At 33.7% G+C, this 19,393-nt stretch overlaps 2 protein-coding genes across 3 annotated transcripts in view; both read left to right on the top strand.

Moving 5' to 3' along the window:
- Nucleotides 1-1,410: 1,410 nt before the first annotated feature.
- LOC123670984 (kynurenine formamidase-like) lies at nucleotides 1,411-13,129 on the top strand. The gene is made up of 5 exons (XM_045604601.1): nucleotides 1,411-1,767; nucleotides 11,892-12,013; nucleotides 12,075-12,275; nucleotides 12,418-12,591; nucleotides 12,992-13,129. The coding sequence occupies exons 1-5, from the start codon at nucleotides 1,583-1,585 to the stop codon at nucleotides 13,075-13,077; spliced, it is 768 nt and encodes a 255-aa protein (XP_045460557.1). The 5' UTR covers nucleotides 1,411-1,582; the 3' UTR covers nucleotides 13,078-13,129.
- Nucleotides 13,130-14,300: 1,171 nt separating this feature from the next.
- LOC123670981 (S phase cyclin A-associated protein in the endoplasmic reticulum) overlaps nucleotides 14,301-19,393 on the top strand; it is a 113,447-nt gene continuing 108,354 nt past the window's right edge. For both annotated transcript variants that reach the window (XM_045604598.1, XM_045604597.1), the window contains exons 1-4: nucleotides 14,301-14,496; nucleotides 14,549-14,727; nucleotides 14,999-17,029; nucleotides 17,758-18,013. In XM_045604598.1, the coding sequence (XP_045460554.1) occupies nucleotides 14,403-14,496; nucleotides 14,549-14,727; nucleotides 14,999-17,029; nucleotides 17,758-18,013 (2,560 nt within the window). In that variant the 5' untranslated portion in view covers nucleotides 14,301-14,402. The remainder of the gene's footprint in view (nucleotides 14,497-14,548; nucleotides 14,728-14,998; nucleotides 17,030-17,757; nucleotides 18,014-19,393) is intronic.

The following is a 19,393-nucleotide window of genomic DNA, read 5'->3' as shown; positions in this document are numbered from 1 at the left end:
ATGTTCTGTTCTGATAATACGATCAGGTATCACTTTGTATACCTCCTTTTTAAACCAGCCCTCAAACAATAGTCCAGTGGTTTGAGGTCCGGAGATCTTGGAGGCCAACTAATAGGACAACCGCGACCAATCCATAGTCCTAGAAACTAATGTTCCAAATTTGAAAAAATATGTGGGGGTCAACTTTGGAATTTCAAATAGGAACCACTAATTTTCATTGAAGTGTCGTATTTTACGGCAAAAAAATGCAAACGTTTTGGTACGAACAATTTTTCACGAATCATCACAGATGGCTCTGTAAATGAGTTTGAATTTTCCGTTAAAAAGACCTTAATGTATTTTCCATTAATCATTCATATGAAATTTTAGTCGTAAATTGTCCAACTATGTTTCCTTTTCGAGATTTTTGACTGATTGAACCCCAATATTTTTCTAGAGCTCAAGTCAACGGTATAATCATCACAAAAAATAAGACTACAAAACTTGCAAGAAACACCCTGTACCTCGAAAACAAAGCGTTTGCGTCACATGTTTATAGGAATTTTTTCAATTATTTGAGGAATCTCTCATATTCCTTTGTACCTCCAATTCAGGAACCCACTGTATACAAACATGGGTAATAAAAATGAAGGAACTGAGATTTCAATTTATAAGATATGAGATAAGCAATCGTTTTAAACTGGTATCGTGTTTCATCACTTTCGGACCAGCCTGTAGAGTCAAAAATAATTTAAGCATATGGACTGAGTACTGTCGATTCCGTCAAAATTTGAATCATTCTCGTTGCTCAAAATTTTCAAAGTTATCGACCGATCTAACACTATTGACTAACCCTGTATGTATACACTGTGTCCGTAAATGTATACACTGTGTCCGTAAATTAATAAAAATGAGCTGTTTCCAAACATGTTTGGTACTTGTGGTCTAGCAGACAGAATATGAAAGAAATTATTTCTTATCAATTTAAAACAAACATAGTCGTCTAGTTTTTTGTGCAATGTCATTATTTGTTTGGCGATTCATTGGTGTTCAATGACAGTTTAGTACTACAATATTTTTGGTAGTTGATTTATTATTTTTGTCCACCCTGTATCAATTGGAATCAACATGTGATACATTTTGGAATCAGCTCAGCTAGAGTAATCGGAAAATTGAGACAAAATTGGGGTGTTCCATTAAAAAAAATGACTATGACGTCATTACTCGAAAGTAATTTACCCTGTATATTAGATTATTATTTCAAAATACGGTAAATTGAAATTAAAAATCGACGTGTTTCAGGATTATTTCTTAAAATGGTTTGTTTAGCTAAAACTGAATTTGTTCCATACTTAACGGACACAGTGTATGTGATTATGCATCATAGTATTTCTTGATAGATTATATCAACTAACAGCCAATTTGTATAAAAATAGACAAAATGCGTGCGAATAGCATCATATATTCCCAGATAAATGATAACCTTCGCACACATAGATATCATAATTAATCCGTAAAATTTGCAAACTAAGCCTGCTTGGAAATATTTGGCATAATAACACAATTCCTCAACAAACCTTTTCTTGAATTTCTTTGCAAATTTATGATGGTCTCCTTGTCGGTGCAACTTATCTTCATAGTCCTTTTAGTGGCTTTCAATATTGAATATGGGAGTCAAAAACAGATTATTGATCTAACGTGGGACTTCGAAGAAAAAAGTATATATTGGCCGGGTGCCTTACAGTTCAACTTCACCAAAAAGATTGCATCATCTCGAAGGGGATTCTGGTAAGTTTGACCTCTTCTGCCGGTTAATATACACTGTGTCCGTAAAGTATAGAACAAATTCATTTTTAGCTAAACAGACCATTTTAAGAAATAATCCTGAACACGTCGATTTTTTATTTTAATTTACTGTATTTCAAAATAATAATCTAATATACAGGATGAATTACTTCCGAGTAATGATGTCACCGTAATTTTTTTAAATGGAACATCGTCATTTTGTCTCAATTTTCCGATTACTCTAGCTGAGCTGATTCCAAAAATGTATCACATTTTGATTCCACCTGGTATAGGGTGGACAAAAATACAATAGTTTTGTGTGTGCTCATAAAGTAACGCGTAACATTCTTTATTAGTTAAATTAACAATATTATCTTCTTCTTCGGGTGCCTATTCGTTCCGAATATTGGCGATCATCCTGGATATGATAACTTTATTCACGGCCGCTCTGAATAACTCGGTAGTAGTTTTCGAGAACCATGTTCTTAAATTTTTAAGCCATGATATACGTCTTCTTCCTGGTCCTCTCTTACCATAGACTTTCCCTTGGAGAACGGATTTTAAGAGGCCATATTTATTATCATTTCTCATAATATGTCCTAGGTATTCCAGTTTTCTTTTCTTGATGGTGTTCATTACTTCCAGGCTTTTGTTCATTCGTTCCAGTACTGATTTGTTGGTCACTTTATCCATCCATGAGATTCTCAATATCCGCCTATAGAGCCACATTTCGAAAGCCTCGAGTCTTCTCTCCGTTGCTTCTGTTAGTGTCCATGATTCCATTCCGTAAAAAAGAATTGAGAAGATGTAGCATCGGAGTAGTCTGATTTTAATGCCTATGTTTAGACTATGACTCTTAAATACCTTAGCCATCTGATTGAACGCGGCCCTTGCCTTCTCTATTCGAATTCTAATCTAAGTATATATAAAACCGCTTGCACATATACGTCAAACTTTAAACGTAAAATCACAGCCCAAACGGGACCATCTAGAGCAAAAATGACAAGAATAAGACCCCCCTCAAAATCGTCTGGAGATCCCGGGAAAAATCCCAAACCTTCGATTCTCCCCGCGGTTTTCGAGTATACGGGGTGTTTCGGATCATTTTGACATTTCAAGTCCCATATTTCTGTGGTATCTGTGGACAATTTGGCTGTCAGTGTCATGTTATAATAATAAATATTCCATTTCGATATATGAAAGTTCTTGAAAAAGTTTGCAGTTTCCAAAATTGTTATTCAATATTTAAATAAATGCCGACAGATAAAATGCAAAGTCTTCGGCGAATCGAAAATTCGATAGATATTTGTCAAAATTTGGAAGTGAACATTGATATCATCATCGAATGCATTTTTCTCAACTCAGGTTCGTTTGAAGGGTTTGTATTATTTGGAATTGATTGGATGAATGTTACTTTATTTCAGGAATTTTTCGTTTATTTTCCACAAACTATAAAACTACATTCCCTTTCGTGAAAATTTGAATTTATTGCGACAGAAGATGGAACTACCAAAGAGAACAGAAGCTTCATTCATCAATTCAGTCTTGGATTGGAGTAAAAGTTGTGCTACTATGAAACAGTATTAAACAGATAGAAAAACTCCTTATAGATAATTCACAATTGGCTTTATTACTGGAAAAAAAGAGCCAAGTTAGTCAGATAACATTCAAAAGTTTCCATGTGTTTTTTGAATATCTAAAATATACACTTTTACGACAGAGGAGTGCAAAAATATAAGTGACCACTCCGTTTTCGAAGAATTTGAGTGCAGTGCTGTTGAATTTATAATGAATAAGTCAAATCTTTCATACTAATAATTTCAACTATATATACCCTGTTATATTATTTTCCGCTCAACTGAAACATGTATTAATAAACCTTGGAAATTAGAGACTCTCAAACTTATAACCTGATTTCTTAAAAAGGTTTCACCAAGATAAGATATTATAGGTAATTGCTTATGAGGTAACATAGGCCATGGGTATTTGAAAGGCAAGTCTATTCATTATGTCTCTTTTTAGTTGGTTTATTATAGCTATAATGAATATTTCTAAAAATAACATTCACTTTAGATGTGAATTAATTAAATTTGGACTTATGCATCATATCATATATGACTATGAAATTGAGAAAGATATATTCTTCTAAATTCCATTATAAGTCTTTTGAATAGTACTTTGAAGATATTGATTTCAATAACGTATGGAATATATCAGTTGAAATACTAGTCAAAATGTTACGACAGAAATAAATTTTGAAGGATCATTCAGTATATGAAAAATTTTAAAATGGCAGTCACTTTCGAAATTGGTATCAATTTTCCAGCAATTCAATGAAGGTATAAAATACTTTAAAAAGCAGACTATTTATTGAAAATTTCCATGTCATGAATGATTAAACTTTTATAAAAATGTATATACCTATTTGTTCACTAAAGTTTCCAATCTTTTAATCGTTATAGGAATAGGTGCTATATGGCCAGTTCAAAAATGCTATCCTACTGATTTATTCATTGCTTTTCATTTTGGTAAAAATTAAATTATTCATTGATTCAGATCCAAAGTTAACATTTGAAAAAATCCAAGTCAGTGTAGATATCGAACCCAGTAATATGGGTCAATAGTATTGGCCAATACAATTTTAGTACCGATTTCAAATACTCAGGTCCTTTTGACTGAAGTAAAAATTGAACAATGATCTTTGAAATCTTGAAATGAGTTTTGCACTTTTCCAGTGTTCAACAATGAGATAATTATTAAGTTGACTCAAGAAATTAACAGAGTATGCTATATCAGGACTAGTTAATACTGCTAAAGATGTTAATAAACCTATTAATTTCTTATATGGTTCATCATTACAACTCTCTTTTGTTGAATTAAAATTCCATTTAGTTTTCACATGTTCACAATCAGACATGTTGAATTATTGCAATACATATTTGAAGAATATAATCGATAGCGTTACTACCTTTTCCATAATTTCTAGTAATATTCATCCCTAATCATTTTTTAGCTTCCCCTAATTTCTTTATCATAAAATTTTCTATCAGAAAATTCATTCAGAATTAACATTAGTTAAAACAAAAAAGTCATCCACGTACAATGCAACAATAGTAAGCCAGTTATTTTTTGATTTATGTAAATACTATGATCAGTTGTTGATCTTTTGAAACTTATATCTATCAAAATTTTATTTACTATATAGGACATAAATTGCCCTGTTTAATTCACTTCTAAGTAAAACCCAGAGCCACAAGTCTCGTTCTATAACATAGCATCAATACAATCTTCAGATACTAAAAAACTCCTTAGTTCGTCAGGAATTTCCAATAGGTCCTTCAAATTGTTGCAATTATATTGTATTTCTTCACAAAATATGGAATAGAAGAATAATTTGCTGCTCAACTGAAAAATGTATTGATAAACCTTGGAAATGAGGGACTTCTTATAACCTGATTTCTCAGATATGGGTATCCGAAAGGTAGATCTATTATTCATTCTGCCTCTTTTCAGTTTGTTTATTACAGCTATACTGAATATTCCTAAAACAAAAATCTCACTGTAGGTCTTTTCATAGATCTTATCGAACGATTATGTAAATTCAATATTTGTCAAAACTGAAAATAAACATTGAATGCAATTTCTTTATTTCAGGTAGTATTTCTATTAATGAGTCAATTGAATAAATGTAACTACATTTTAGGGCTCACAAGTAAATATCCAATGGAATGATAGCCCTTAAAATATATCTATTATTCATTTTGAATTGACTTACAAGAATATCAATATTTTCATCGGCAAGACATAAAATGACAAATTTTCTTTCAAAGTTGAAATTCAGAGAAAAATATGCTAATAATTGTCTATTGTAACTATTAAATAAACAAAAAAAAGGACCATAAAAAGGATTACAACTTAACTAACAAACATAAATTTTTTTTGTCAATTTTTCCCACCCAATCATCAATTAAATTTGGACTTATGCATCATACATGTCTCTATAAAGAAAAAATGTGCTAATTTAAAATCTTAATGTTGGGATTATATTATTATTCAATATTCTCTAAAAATTTTTTACAAACCTATAAGCATGAATAACTTTCTTGAAAGACTGACGCTCACATTTTGATTATTCATTTCTCCCAAATTCTTCAAAGAAAGAAATTGCCATTTCTGGAAAAATGAGATCTGAGAATTTGGTTGATATCGGTTATTTTTTATTCATTATTAAAGAATACAATATACGATTTATATTCGAACAAAATTTTAAGACATGCGTCTGAGACCTGAGTTTGACTGACAATTATGGTCATAGAGAAATCTTTGTTTATGGTTATGACTGCGTTCGGCAAATCCACACTAGGGATGGGTAAAGGTCAGGAAACTATCGATATCTATATATTATATCGATATTTTCTGACACTATCGAAATGTATTGAAATATGTGAGAGTAAAATATCGATATATATCGCTGTGATATTTTGGTGTGAGAAAATTCTGTTGATTTGAATAAAGTTTTTCTATCATAGAGGATAATAATAAGATTCAGTGGAAAACGACATATTTAGTAGTTTGCTTCCATTTTTATAGAGTATTTTGTCCTCCTGAACATTCATAGGGACATTGATGTTGACGAGGACGCTGTGATTACAAGGTTCTCAAAGGGTTCAAAGTTTTAAAGACCAAATTAGATTTTGTGATGTAGTTGCCAATTGTCTTCTTTTTTTCATATTGAACAATCTAATTTTTTTTTAATTTCTACCTGAATGGTTAAAACCCTGATAAGTAAATAATGGTATTATAATACAACAAATACATAGGGGTAAAACTTTTTTTGCGAAATTTGAGGCTCTATTGTAAAAAACTGGTTATACATTTATGATTCAAAGTATTGCCCATCGCTGGTCACTACTTTCTCCCATATTTCGGAAAGCGTACGAATTGAAACAACTGGTCATCTTTTGAAGCGATCCACGAATCGATCCAAGTTTTTACTTCTTCATAAGATCGGAAGTGTTGTTCAGCCAGGCCTTGTGCTATTGATTGAAACAAGTGATAGTCCGTGGGAGCAACGTCTGGAGAATACGTCGGGTAGGGTTGTGGGGTAGGAATTCCCATTTTAACGTTTCCAAGTATATCTTGATTACTTTCGCAACATGGGGTTGAGCATTGTCATGCAGTAAAATCAATTCATCTTCTCTCTCGTTGTATTGCGGCGGTTTATCTTTCAATGCTCGGTACAAACGCATTAATTGCGTTCGATAACGATCGCCTGTGATTCTTTCAGTCATAATACACTACGCCGAGCTGGTCCCACCAAATACTGAGCATTACCTTAGAACCGTGAATATTCGGTTTGGCCGTCGATGTGGAAGCATTGTCAGGATATCCTCATGATTTCATGCGCTTGGGATTATCGTAATGAACCCATTTTCCGTCTCCAGTCCCAATCCGATGCAGAAACCCCTTCCGTCTTTGTCTTGCAAGCAGCTGTTCACAAGTAAATAAACGTCGTTCAAACACCTCGCGGCTTCAACTCGTACCGCACCCAATTTCCTTGTTTCTGAGTCATTCCTATGACTTTCAGGCGTTTTGAAATGGCTTTTAGTGTCACTCCTATTGATCCTACAATTATTGTTGCGTTTGACATGAATCTTGACCAATTATTGCCTCCAATTCTGCATCTTCAAAAAACTTCTCTCTTCCACCGCGATGCTGGTCTTCGAAATCGAAATCACCATTCTTGAAGCGTTGAAACCACTCATCTATTTCTTTATTTATTTAATCAAACGGAACAAGCCATTTTACAGATGTACCAGAAAATAACTAAACCTAGACATAAACAATATCGTTGGTACGTTCTTCCACCAATATCGTTCTCACTATAGGTATTTGAAAGCATTCGATGAACCTCAGCCGCGGATTTTTCCATATTTTAGTAGAAAATTGAAACCTCCCGCAAATGACGAGAGTTTGGCTCGTAAGCTAACATGGTTAGTCGTGAATAACTTTATGATGCAGACACAAATCGACTAACATGTCAATGGCGTTATCTTCACAAATACCTAAACTTATTGTATGACATCTACGATATATTTATTTCTCTAATTCTGTGGTTACTCCGTTCATTCTTCCACATCTTGTGGAACAAAATCGTGTGAGAATATATCAGAAAAGCACAGTTTTAATGGTTATATTTCATTATTATATGTTGGTACTCCGAACTTTCCGCCACGGCTTTATCCGCCAATTCATCAATTTGCCTTAAAAAAATCAGTTCTGCCAACCAACATTTTTCAAGCCAAACATCACTAAATGATATTTATGGAAATATTTCATTAATTTCAATAAGAATGCAATGAATTAGAGAAAATAATATATAATACTCGAACAGAAGGCTCATTCTACCACTCGTTCATTCAAAAACTCGCCACTTCGTGGCTCGTTTTTGAATTTTGAACTCGTGGAAGAATATCAATGCCTTCTGCACTTGTATTATAAATAACTATTCTACTAGCACTTACCGTTACAGCCATCTATTGCAAAACGGCGGACGCAAAGTTGTACGCCTTATATAAATATTCATATGAATATCTAAATATAAATATTTTTGAGAGGTAAGGCTTGATATCGGTATAATCTGGGATTTGGTCCCATAGAAATACTCGAAGCCCATAACGGCGAACCCCCTCAAAATTTAAGGCTAGGACCGCCCTTGATTTGTCGTCATGGAAAGTTATTTGCATCAAATATTTTCATGTGAACAAGGGCCAAACGGTATGTTCTAGGAAAAAAAATCATACAGAATTCCACCCTAGAATCAGCATAGTATACCGAGTGAATCGTCTGAAATCAGCTAACGATACAAGGTTTCCGAAAAAAATCTTTTATTTTCTAGAGGGATACCCAGTGAAGGATCTACCGGCATAGTGACGGGGTCCAAGGGGCGGAGCCCCTTCGGCGAGCAGAGCGAGTCTCCTGTGAATGATCCCAATCCTCATTGATCATGGTACCTAGGTAGGAGAACTGTGTTACCCTCTCTATAGGTTTATTATTAATTATCAGGTTGTACCTCCCACCTGTTTCCTTACTAATCACCATGAACTTAGTTTTGTTGATGTTAATTCTTAAGCCGTATTGATTGCTAACGTCATTTATCCGGTTGATTAGCTGCTGCAAGCTGTTCATGCTGTCAGCAAATATCACAGTATCGTCTGCATATCGAATGTTGTTCAATCGTTCCCCGTTCAGAAGGATTCCCATGTCGGCACTATCAAAGGCTTCTTTGAAAACTTCTTCTGAGTAGAGATTGAATATAAGCGGTGAAAGGATGCAGCCTTGTCTAACGCCTCGAAGAATATTGAGTTCGTTGGTTTGTTCCTCCACATTGATCTTTACCGTCGCTGTTTGGTTCCAGTAAAGGTTCCTGATAATTCTCAGATCTTTGTCATCCATTCCTGTGTTTCTCAGAACTTCCATCATCTTCTCATGCTGCACCCTGTCGAACGCTTTCTCATAATCGATAAAACAAGCGAATATATTACAATTCATATCTCTACAGCGTTGGAACAATACTTGCAGACAAAATAGGGCATCCCTTGTGCCGACACCCTTCATAAATCCAAATTGTGTATTCGTCACCCTTTCTTCACATACCTTGTAGATTCTTCGGTGAATGATCTTAAGAAACAGCTTCAGCATATGGCTCATAAGGCTAATAGTTCTATAGTCACCACACGCTTTGGCACCCTGTTTTTTTGGTAATACATATTAGGAATTCAGACATGAGCCATTCTTTTGGGATGTTTCCTGTATTGTAGACGGTATTAAAAATGCGCGTTAAGAACAATATTATCAAAAATACTTATTTTTTAGTGGCAATTGGTTTGAATATAACACCTTGTAGTTTGTTACATTTTAGATTAATAAATTTTTATCAATCTAAAATGTAACAAACAACAGGGTGTTACATTCAACCAATTTGAAACAGCTCATTTGATCTGTTTCCAAACATGTTTGGTACTTGTGGTCTAGCAGACAGAATATGAAAGAAATTATTTCTTATCAATTTAAAAAAAAAACATAGTCGTCTAGTTTTTTGTGAAATGTCATTATTTGTTCAGTAATTCATTGGTGTTCAATGACAGTTTAGTACTACAATATTTTTGGTATTCGTGAATGTTTTAATTATTGCTTATATTCAATTTATTATTTTTGTCCACCCTGTATCAATTGGAATCAACATGTGATATATTTTTGGAATCAGCTCAGCTAGAATAATCGGAAAATTGAGACAAAATGGGGGTGTTCCATTTAAAATTCATGCAAACAATAATTGTGGAAATTGAAGTTTATCATTTTTATACAGGGTGTAACATCATAACACGAGTGGTTGGCCATAGCCTAGTGGTGAATGCAAGGGCGAATCCAGGCGATGTTTCAGGGGGGCCATAGAATAATATAGGTTAGCAAAATAGCGGAAATTTTTGTTGGTACCTACTGAGTCAAGTGTTTTTAATAGAAGAATGAATTTTAGTTAATCATATTCAGTTTCCAAAATTTCTGCAGTATAAAAACAAGTTCAAACAATTTGACATATTTCATTAATATATGTAGATTTATTTCATAAGAAAACTCAAGATTCAAATTGAATAGAAAACACATTTTTTAGTCTTTTGATTATCATTTTTTTTTCAGAGTTGTCAACACTCTACTGCATACATGACGCCAAATTCAAATAAGCGTTAATTATAGGACATCCTTTATAAGGAGTATTGAAAATAAATCCATTATTTTGCATGAGAAACAAGGCTTCAATTATCATGTCGAATAATCCAATTTAGGTCAAATATGCGCCGTTTTGTTCGATAACTTGTTGCCATTTTGAAGGTAATATCAGTATGCCTCTCTCATAGAAGCCCTCGTTCCTATTGGCAAAAATTGAGACAGTTAATTTTCACAAGCCACTGTTGAAGCGAATTTTTCACCAGCAAAATCATTCGCCCTGAGCAGGAACAGATGGTAATCACTTGGTGACAGGTCCGGACTATAAGATGGATGCATAAAAACTTTCCAACCAAAACCAAGCTCCCGGAGCTTCAGGCGAGTCACTATAGATGGGTGTGGCCTGGTGTTGTCATTATGGAACACAATTCCTCACCTATTCGCCAAAGCTGGCCGCTTCTGAGCGATTGCTTCCTTCAGACAGTCGAATTGTTGACAGTACAGTCCCGAGTTAACAGTTGTGCCGTTGGGGAGTAGCTCATAGTAAATGATTCCCTGCCAATCCCATAAAACACATAAAAAAACCTTTCATGCCGACAATCCTAGCTTTGCCACCGAAAAGTGAGCCACTTTTCATCACCAGTCACCAACAGCTTCAAAAATGCGTCGATTTTGCTGCGATTCAGCAGCGATTAGCAGATGGAAATTCGATCCATGAGATTTTTTGCTTTAACTCGTGTGGTACCATACATCAAGCTTCTTCTTGAGACCAGCCTTATGCAAATGGTGTTCCAAACGGTATCATGGCATCTATGGGCCCCCCTCTGGATCAGTCCCTGGTCATTCAGATCTTTCAGAGAAGTATCTTGTTGACCTTGTTGTGTATCCTAAGATTGTTGGTTTCGGAGATACCTACAGGAAGATTTACGAAAATTGGCCCACATTTCTTATATCCATTACTTGGAAATCAGCAGCAGTCCGGATTTTGTTTGAATTTTGTAGGTTTGTTAACTTCATACAACCGTTTCATACAAACGTTCCATGTAATTTCAATATTTCCAGGGTAGTATTCAGATTATTGAGTTTTCTTCAAAATATTTATTTTTTACACGTTATAGAGAAATGTCGTTACTACCATAAAAAAAAGAATTCATACCAATGTTCATTAATCACACTGTATCTCCGAAACTAACGGTCTTAAGATACACAACAAGCAACAAGCTACTTTTCTAGAATGCCTGGATGACTTGCATTCATTAAAATGGCCAACCCCTCGTGTTACACTATGTGTACCTTATCATCGAAGCAATAAAATATTTCATCTTGATGTTTTACAACCATTAGTAAACATAGACTACTTTCCCAGTAGTTAGAAATGCTATCTTACGAAATAATGTATTCAGGTACGCCTCTAATGAGTTTCAAGCTGCTGAACACGGAGGAACCCATTTGGATGCGCCATATCATTTCGACAAAGAGGGCTGGAAGGTTTCTGACATACCAATCCAAAGATTTTTCGCAAATGGTACCAAAAAATGAAAACTAAATTTGTTATCAACTTTAGGAATCAAACTCCATTATTTCAGCTATCATGGTGGATTTAAGCGCTAAAGTTGAAACAGGAGGTCCAGACTACACAGTAGATAAGAAGTTACTTGAAGATAAACTAAAAGCCTTTGAACCAATCCAGAACAATACAGTGTTGTTGATCAAATATGGATGGTCTAAATATTGGCCGGATAAAGCAAAATATTTGAGGCCAGATGACGAAGGACTTCACTTTCCAGGTTAGTTGTGTTAATTAAAATAGGCCCATAACTGAGCCTTGGGGAATCTACACCTATCGCTCTAGTGCCTTACCTGTTTAACATGAATAGGGCAAAAAGTTTGTTACGCCCAAATCTCAGCTTTAGAAGTGAATATTTTCAGGTTTAAGTAACAACTCTGCCACCTTGATTGCTAACGATGGAAGGTTCGTTGGCATAGCTGTCGACACAGCAAGTGGAGATGCGGGGTATTCTAAGAATTTCGAAGTACACAGGATTCTATTGGGAAAAAGATTATATATTTTAGAAAATACAAAAATGACAGAAAATATTCCAGGTAATAATATATAGGTAGATTATATTCGACATTTTCTTGTTTACATCAATTAAAGAGTGAGAGGTATTTTTAAGTATAGTCAGGGAATATTTCTCGATGTATCCTTCACTAACTATCTCTATATGAATGTATTGAGAAACTAAATGCATTTTCTTAAAGACTTAACCTCAACCCTCAACATTGCTTAAATGTGTAGCTGTATCCAATAGTAGTATAGAGTGGAATGACTGATGATTGGGTTGGGGGTTAATTTAGCTTCCAAGTATTTTCACAGACAACTCGAATTATTTCTTACTTAAAGAAAATGTTCAAGTTAACTTGTGGTAACCTCCAATGGACTTCATTCTTAATGTGATTTGTAGATTTAGGATCCTCACCTTATTATAACTCTATTTTACAGATAAAACGTTCTCTTTGGTGGTGGCCCCCATGAAGCTAATGGAAGGAACAGGAGCGCCGGTTAGAATTTTCGCCGTTATAAATTAGAGAAAAAAAAACAAAAATAGAATGATCTGTCAATAGAAGTCACATTATGCTTCCTTGTCTTTTCCTAAAATGAAAATCCATTAGTATAGTTATTTTCGGTCATTTCCCTGCAACGAGCATCGTATATTCGACATAATAATGAGAATTACCTCTATAAATAAAACTTCCAGGTCATAAAATTTAAAATTAAAAGGTAGGTATAATCCACAATTCAGGTCGAAGCTACAAATTTATGAAATTATGCTAGTCAATCCCATATGTCAAATTATATCAAAAGTACACAAATAAATATCTGTAAAAACACATGTTAACAAGAACGTAAACACTGGGAAACTATGACAATTGAAAAAAACAAATTAAAACTACTGAAACTTCAGTCGACGACAACAGCGTTGTGTTAGCTATACTATTCCGGTTAGTTATATACTAAAATTATCTTTATTTTATTTTCATTATTTATCCCTTTATTTTATTTTATTTTATTATTTTATTCATTATTAAGTCTACCAATTTGCAATAGATGGCGCTAACACTCTCTGACTTTATGAGTCATTGATAATAAATAGTTAAATAAATTAAAAATAAAGGGATAAATAATGAAAATAAAAAAAATAATAATTTGGTTTTAAAAAGCGACCTGCGCGAGTCTACGGACTCGTCAGCCTACATCTTAATTTGTTGTTTTCTAATTTTGTTCGAGATTAGTAATGAAATAAAGCACAAGAATAATAGGACATATTGACATAGAAATTTTAATATTTCTATCCCAAAAATCCCCAGTGAAAAAACTGAAACCCCTGAAAAATACCCCAAGAAATAATATCCCTCAAATTTCCCCAGTGTCCAAAAATCCCCTTAATTTGGGGGAAATACCTCAATGTGATAACCCTGAACAGCGGCAAAGTTTAACCTTCTGGCTTCCGGCCTGTTGGATAATAGCTTCTTGATGTGCAGAAAAATGTGAAAATAAATGATCAAATCAAACTTTTCGTTGATTAATCAATATTTCATTTAAAAAATATTAAATTCGAATAATCCAAAATTTGCTTTACATTATTCGAATTGAAAAACGATCTTCTGACCATAAGAATAATTCCAAAACACATAGTTCAACAATAACCACTAATTGTTAAAAAAAATTTCAATGAATACCTTGTAATGACCACTGTACTTAAATCTATGAAAAAGAACTACAAATCATTTCCTTTTATGTTCACGAAATGTCAAAATGAAATGTATACATTAAATATGTCAAAATTTCAAAAAAGCTATGAAATAAGGAAATTCTAAATGTTCTATTTACATCCGTTGGAAACAATTAAAAAATGGAACAAGTCCGCCTCTTAGTTCAGCAACAAGGCCGCGAAGCAAGAAACTTGTTGGCATTCAATATTTCTGCTGGAAATGACACTTTCCAAAGTAAGTTTATTGTGCAAACAAAGGATGATATCCTCACATCTGAGTATTTCAGATAAATTAGTCAGCAAACCACCACAGAGTACTCCCAAATCTCTAGAACAGGCTAGTTTGAAATCAAGTCACTTCAATCGTGGTAGGACTCGTTTAAGATCAGCTTCAACTGGAAGAGATAAACGATCAGATATCAGGGCTCGATATTGGTCTCTTTTATTTGGCAACTTGCAGAGATCTGTGAGTGAAGTTCTTCTGAAATGAAATTGATTTTAACTATCAGTTGTTTATTAACATGAATGGAATTTGATTTAATGAAAAGGACAAAAAACTTAGGAATTGCCACAGTTTGAACAATTAATTTTGAAATTCAGAATTCCCTTTGAAGCAGAATTCATCTATTATGAGTGACTGATGCAGTTTCTACTGAAATAATTCCATTACAAGAAAAAAATTATGACATTATTCAAGTCTCAATTGATGTTATATAGTAACTGTTGATTTGTTTTAGATAGCGGAAATTTACAACACTGTTGAGACCCATGAGAGTTTAACAGAATGTCAAGAAGTTTTATTGGTGCTTGAGAATTACTTGAGAGATTTCAATTCTTTGGCAGAATGGTTTCGCTTGAAGTGGAGCTATGAAAATACACCAGCTTATCAAAGACCCACATCTGTTACATGGGATATCTGTAAAACAAATTTAAGTAAAACTTCAAGCAACCGTTCTGGAAAATCTAGTCCTAATCTTGGTTCTGGAAGAAACAGTCCTTCTATAACAGGAAAAGTTAGTCCTAGAATACTTCCAGCTAGGGTATGTTCAGCACCTACTAGCCCTTTGCCTATTGAACAACCTATTATAGAAGGACAAGTTATAGATATTAATAATACTGTGTTGACTGAAGAATATACTTCTATACAAAAATCTGAAGTGGAAAGTGAAATAACTGAAGAATTTGCTGATAAAAATGATCAATCACTGAATAATAATGTTAGTTCTAGAATTCTTCCCCCTAGGGTATGTTCTGCACCTACCAGTCCTTTGCCTATTGAACAACCTATTATAGAAGGAAAACTTATAGATACTAATAATACTGTGCCGACTGAAGAAGATACTTCTATACAAACTTCTAATATAGAGAATCATATTATAACTGAAGAAGTTTGTTATGAAAACAATGAATCAATGAATGAAAATGATGAAAGTACCTCAGTAAATCATCATGTGGCCTCAAATAATCAGAATAATTCAGATGAAATATCAGTGTGTTCAAATGAAAAGCAGTGTACTGAAGAAGTGGAATCCAATGGTATTTCAACACAAGATAATGAGGATTCAAGCAAATTGAAGCTTTCTAATTTGAAAGCTGAAGCCAAAAAAAATTTAGATTCTCCCAGTGAAGATCATCAAACCTATGATATTTTTAGAAAAGTTGGAGTTGAAAGTGCAGAGAAGTGGACAAGTACAGATGATGATTTTCCAAAACTTATTTTGAAACGTCGTGTAGTGAAAGTAAATCAGGAATGCCAAACTGATGATTCAGATAAGAAAATTAGTCCTAAGACCACTCAAACTGAAAATGCTGATAAAAAAGTTGTGAAAACCAACAGACCCGATATTGTGAGGAATAATAAACCAAGCAACCCTAGGTTAGCCTATTCAACAGCTTTAACAAAAAGTGCTTCAGCTAAAATAGTTTCTAATCAAAAGCCAAAAATTGAAACTAAGTCCTCTACTTCTGCATCTCCTAAACCTACTCGAATTATTAGACCTTCACTTAATAACACCAAACTTTCCACTTCAATTCCATTGAGGAGTAATTTTGCTAGAAGTAAAACTGTTGGTGATATGAAAGCGTCAAGCTCATTCCAGAAATCTAGGATTTACATCAGGAGTGAACCTTTGGTATGTAGTAACAAAGCAAATTCTACAAAATCAACTCAAAAACCTACCACTCTCATTGAAGGTAGTACCAATTTGTCTACCGAACGAAAAGATAATTCTCTTGCATCAAATGATTGCACAAGTTCTGTTGAAACTTTGGTGAATCAAGGCAAGTCCATTGAAAATGTGAACAGTTCTTCAGAAACCCTGAATAATGAAAATGTGAGGTCTGATAAAGTATCAGCTGATGGTTGGTTGACTGTGAAAAGTAGATCTAGGTTTAAGAATTCCTCTGGCAAAAAACCCTCACACAACTGGTCCACAAGATTTAATCAAGTCAGTGCCACTGCTAGTCTACCAGCATTGGCTCTGTTTCCAGATTCTAGGGAAGGAGTAAAATGTCAAAAATCTATCGACAAAGATGTAAAAAACGACTTAAATAGTTTGAAATCGTTGAAACATATTTCAGAAAAGAAAAAAGGTTCATTAGTTAGATCTCATACAACACTCAGTAAACTTCCATCAAAAAATGTTTTAATGGAGAAGAAAAATGAAGCCAATCTGCAAATTAAAAGCTCAATTCAAAAACGGAATATCAAAGAAGTAGAAAAGAAAGGAAGTGACGGTGACTCTGAAACTGATGATGAAAAATACAAGGTAATCAGAATATTCAAGTTTCAATCAAGCAACTTTTTAAGTGCTCGTTCAGATTTTCAAATGTTGGTAATCCATTTGATCAAAAGGACTTAGAACCTGGAAATATTCAGAGTAGGTTGTGATTTTGAATGTCTAAGTTAAGTAGGTTAATAGGCAAAATCCGTTTAGAGGTTTTGTAAATTCAACTGTTCAAAATTTTGCTTTGTCCACATAATTTCAAAATTACCAATTGGATTGTTATGAAATATTGCATTTATATGTATGATAACAATTTCAAGTCTCGTGTATAATTTCTTGCTGATAGCGTCATCATAACCATTCAGACAGAATAAGGAAAAAACCTAATATTTCAATGACAATAGAACCGATTGGGTGTAATTTTTTTGCGAAAATGTATAATAGCTATTCCAAGCTTGATGAAAAATTTTATGTAGCATGCCCCATAAAAAATTCAAGCAGATTATTGACAAAAATTTCAATTTCCACAACAACAAATCCTACTAAGTTTAAATTTAGTTTATATATGTAAAATAATCACTGCAATGTTAATGCGAATTTCAGAAGTATGTTGTCATCAGAACCTCTCATCTGATGACATTATAATGAAACACATTTCACATATACCTATATACAGTTTTGGTGCAATCGGCGTATGAATGAATGAGTGCTCAAAATCCCCGGTCAGTACTTTTCTCGAATTTTTCATTTGTATTTTGTTACTATTCTAGGAATTAACTCAAGAAGATCTTGCAACTGAAGAAGAGCATCAGAAAAAAGCAAAACAGTTGTCTGAAGAAGAAGACAGACTAACAAAGGAAATCGAAAAGTTGGAGGGTTTAGAAATTGAAGTAGATACAGAGACTGATGGTACTGAAACAGATGGAGAGCTTCAATGTGATAACGATGATGAGAATGAATCAACTAGAAGAGTTTCCGATTGTGGAGATATGTCTTTAGAGGCTAGATATGAACCCATGTTAGCAGGTATAATCTCATACAATTCTAATAGACAGTGTGAATCGAACATAACAAAACATATAGTACTGTAATGACAATGACAAAAAAGCAGCTTATTATTTTGTCTTTGATAGAACAAAATTACTGTTGAGTTGGCTTATAACATGATCGATGAGGAAAAATGAATTGATCGTTATATGCAAGCGCTTGTTTTGAAAGATTTCAGAGTTTGATGATTACAAATATGCTCTCAATATTCTCAGCCTCTGCTATTGCGAGTAAGCTATATTCTAAAGAATTGGATGAAAGAAGTTTGTTACTATCAATTAACGCATTTTTTATTGACGTGATAATTTCCACTTCAAGAAGGCAAATAAATAATGACTGAATAGATATAATACATGCATTCAAACAGGAACTATATAGAAAACAATATCAATACACTATTTTAATCGTTTAAACTTAATAGTGTGTGATAGGCTTCTGGATGATTTTATTAGTGATTGCTCTATATTTTTTTTATGAATCTCATTTCATTTTAAATGGGATTCAAATTACTGAAAATATTTTTCCACAATGAGGTTTCCAACATTATATAATTCCTTGGTGCATATTGTAGAATTGCAGTTGTATTCGGAGGCAGAAACATTAATTTTAATTATACTGTTTAGATTCTCATCTTGTGTTGATCAATTTAATTTTCACTTGATTTCCGCATCGTTTCTTATGGCGCCCAAGTCGTATTTCTGTCAATGTCATGTTTTGAGGTTAAATCAAAAGTCAATCAACTTTTGACAATTCGAAAATTTCAGAGCGATGCCGTTGATTGGTCTATTTACAGTGACTAATAGCGTATTCGACTGGCTGCACCAATGCGAATTAATTCGAATTTTTGTAGAGCTGAATGACATAATTAGCTCGAATTAATTCGAAGTGGAGCAGCCAGTCGATTAGGCTACTAATCAAATACAGTGGTGGCAATTCGTTCAAATTGAGCCTTAAAATGGCGAACCCTGGCTTAACCATAGAACGCAATGGATTGAACTGAAGTGACACTTTCTCAAAATTAAAATTATTGAGCCTGATAGTATTCGATGCATATAGAACAAATTTATTCAACTGAAGAATACTACAGTGACTTAATAAAACGGGCCTTACAATTTGAATGAATTCCAAAAGTCAGGTAAACGGAGAATGTAAACAAAAAGCCGCCATATTTAGGCTCAGACACTCAAAAACGAGACCACGCGTGTCGCCATTGTGGTTTATTAAGTCACTGTAGGTATAGTGACTTAATTAACATAGTGGTGATAATTCGTCCAAATTGAGCCTAAAAATGGCGAAAGGAAACATAGAACCATAGAACTTAAGATTACAATTGACTGAACTGAACTGACACACCTCAAA

Source organism: Harmonia axyridis, chromosome 1, assembly GCF_914767665.1.
Source record: "Harmonia axyridis chromosome 1, icHarAxyr1.1, whole genome shotgun sequence".
NCBI classification, from domain to species: Eukaryota; Metazoa; Arthropoda; class Insecta; order Coleoptera; family Coccinellidae; genus Harmonia; species Harmonia axyridis.
Note: the sequence above shows the minus strand (reverse complement) of the source record. Positions and strands in the feature narration are given on the sequence as shown.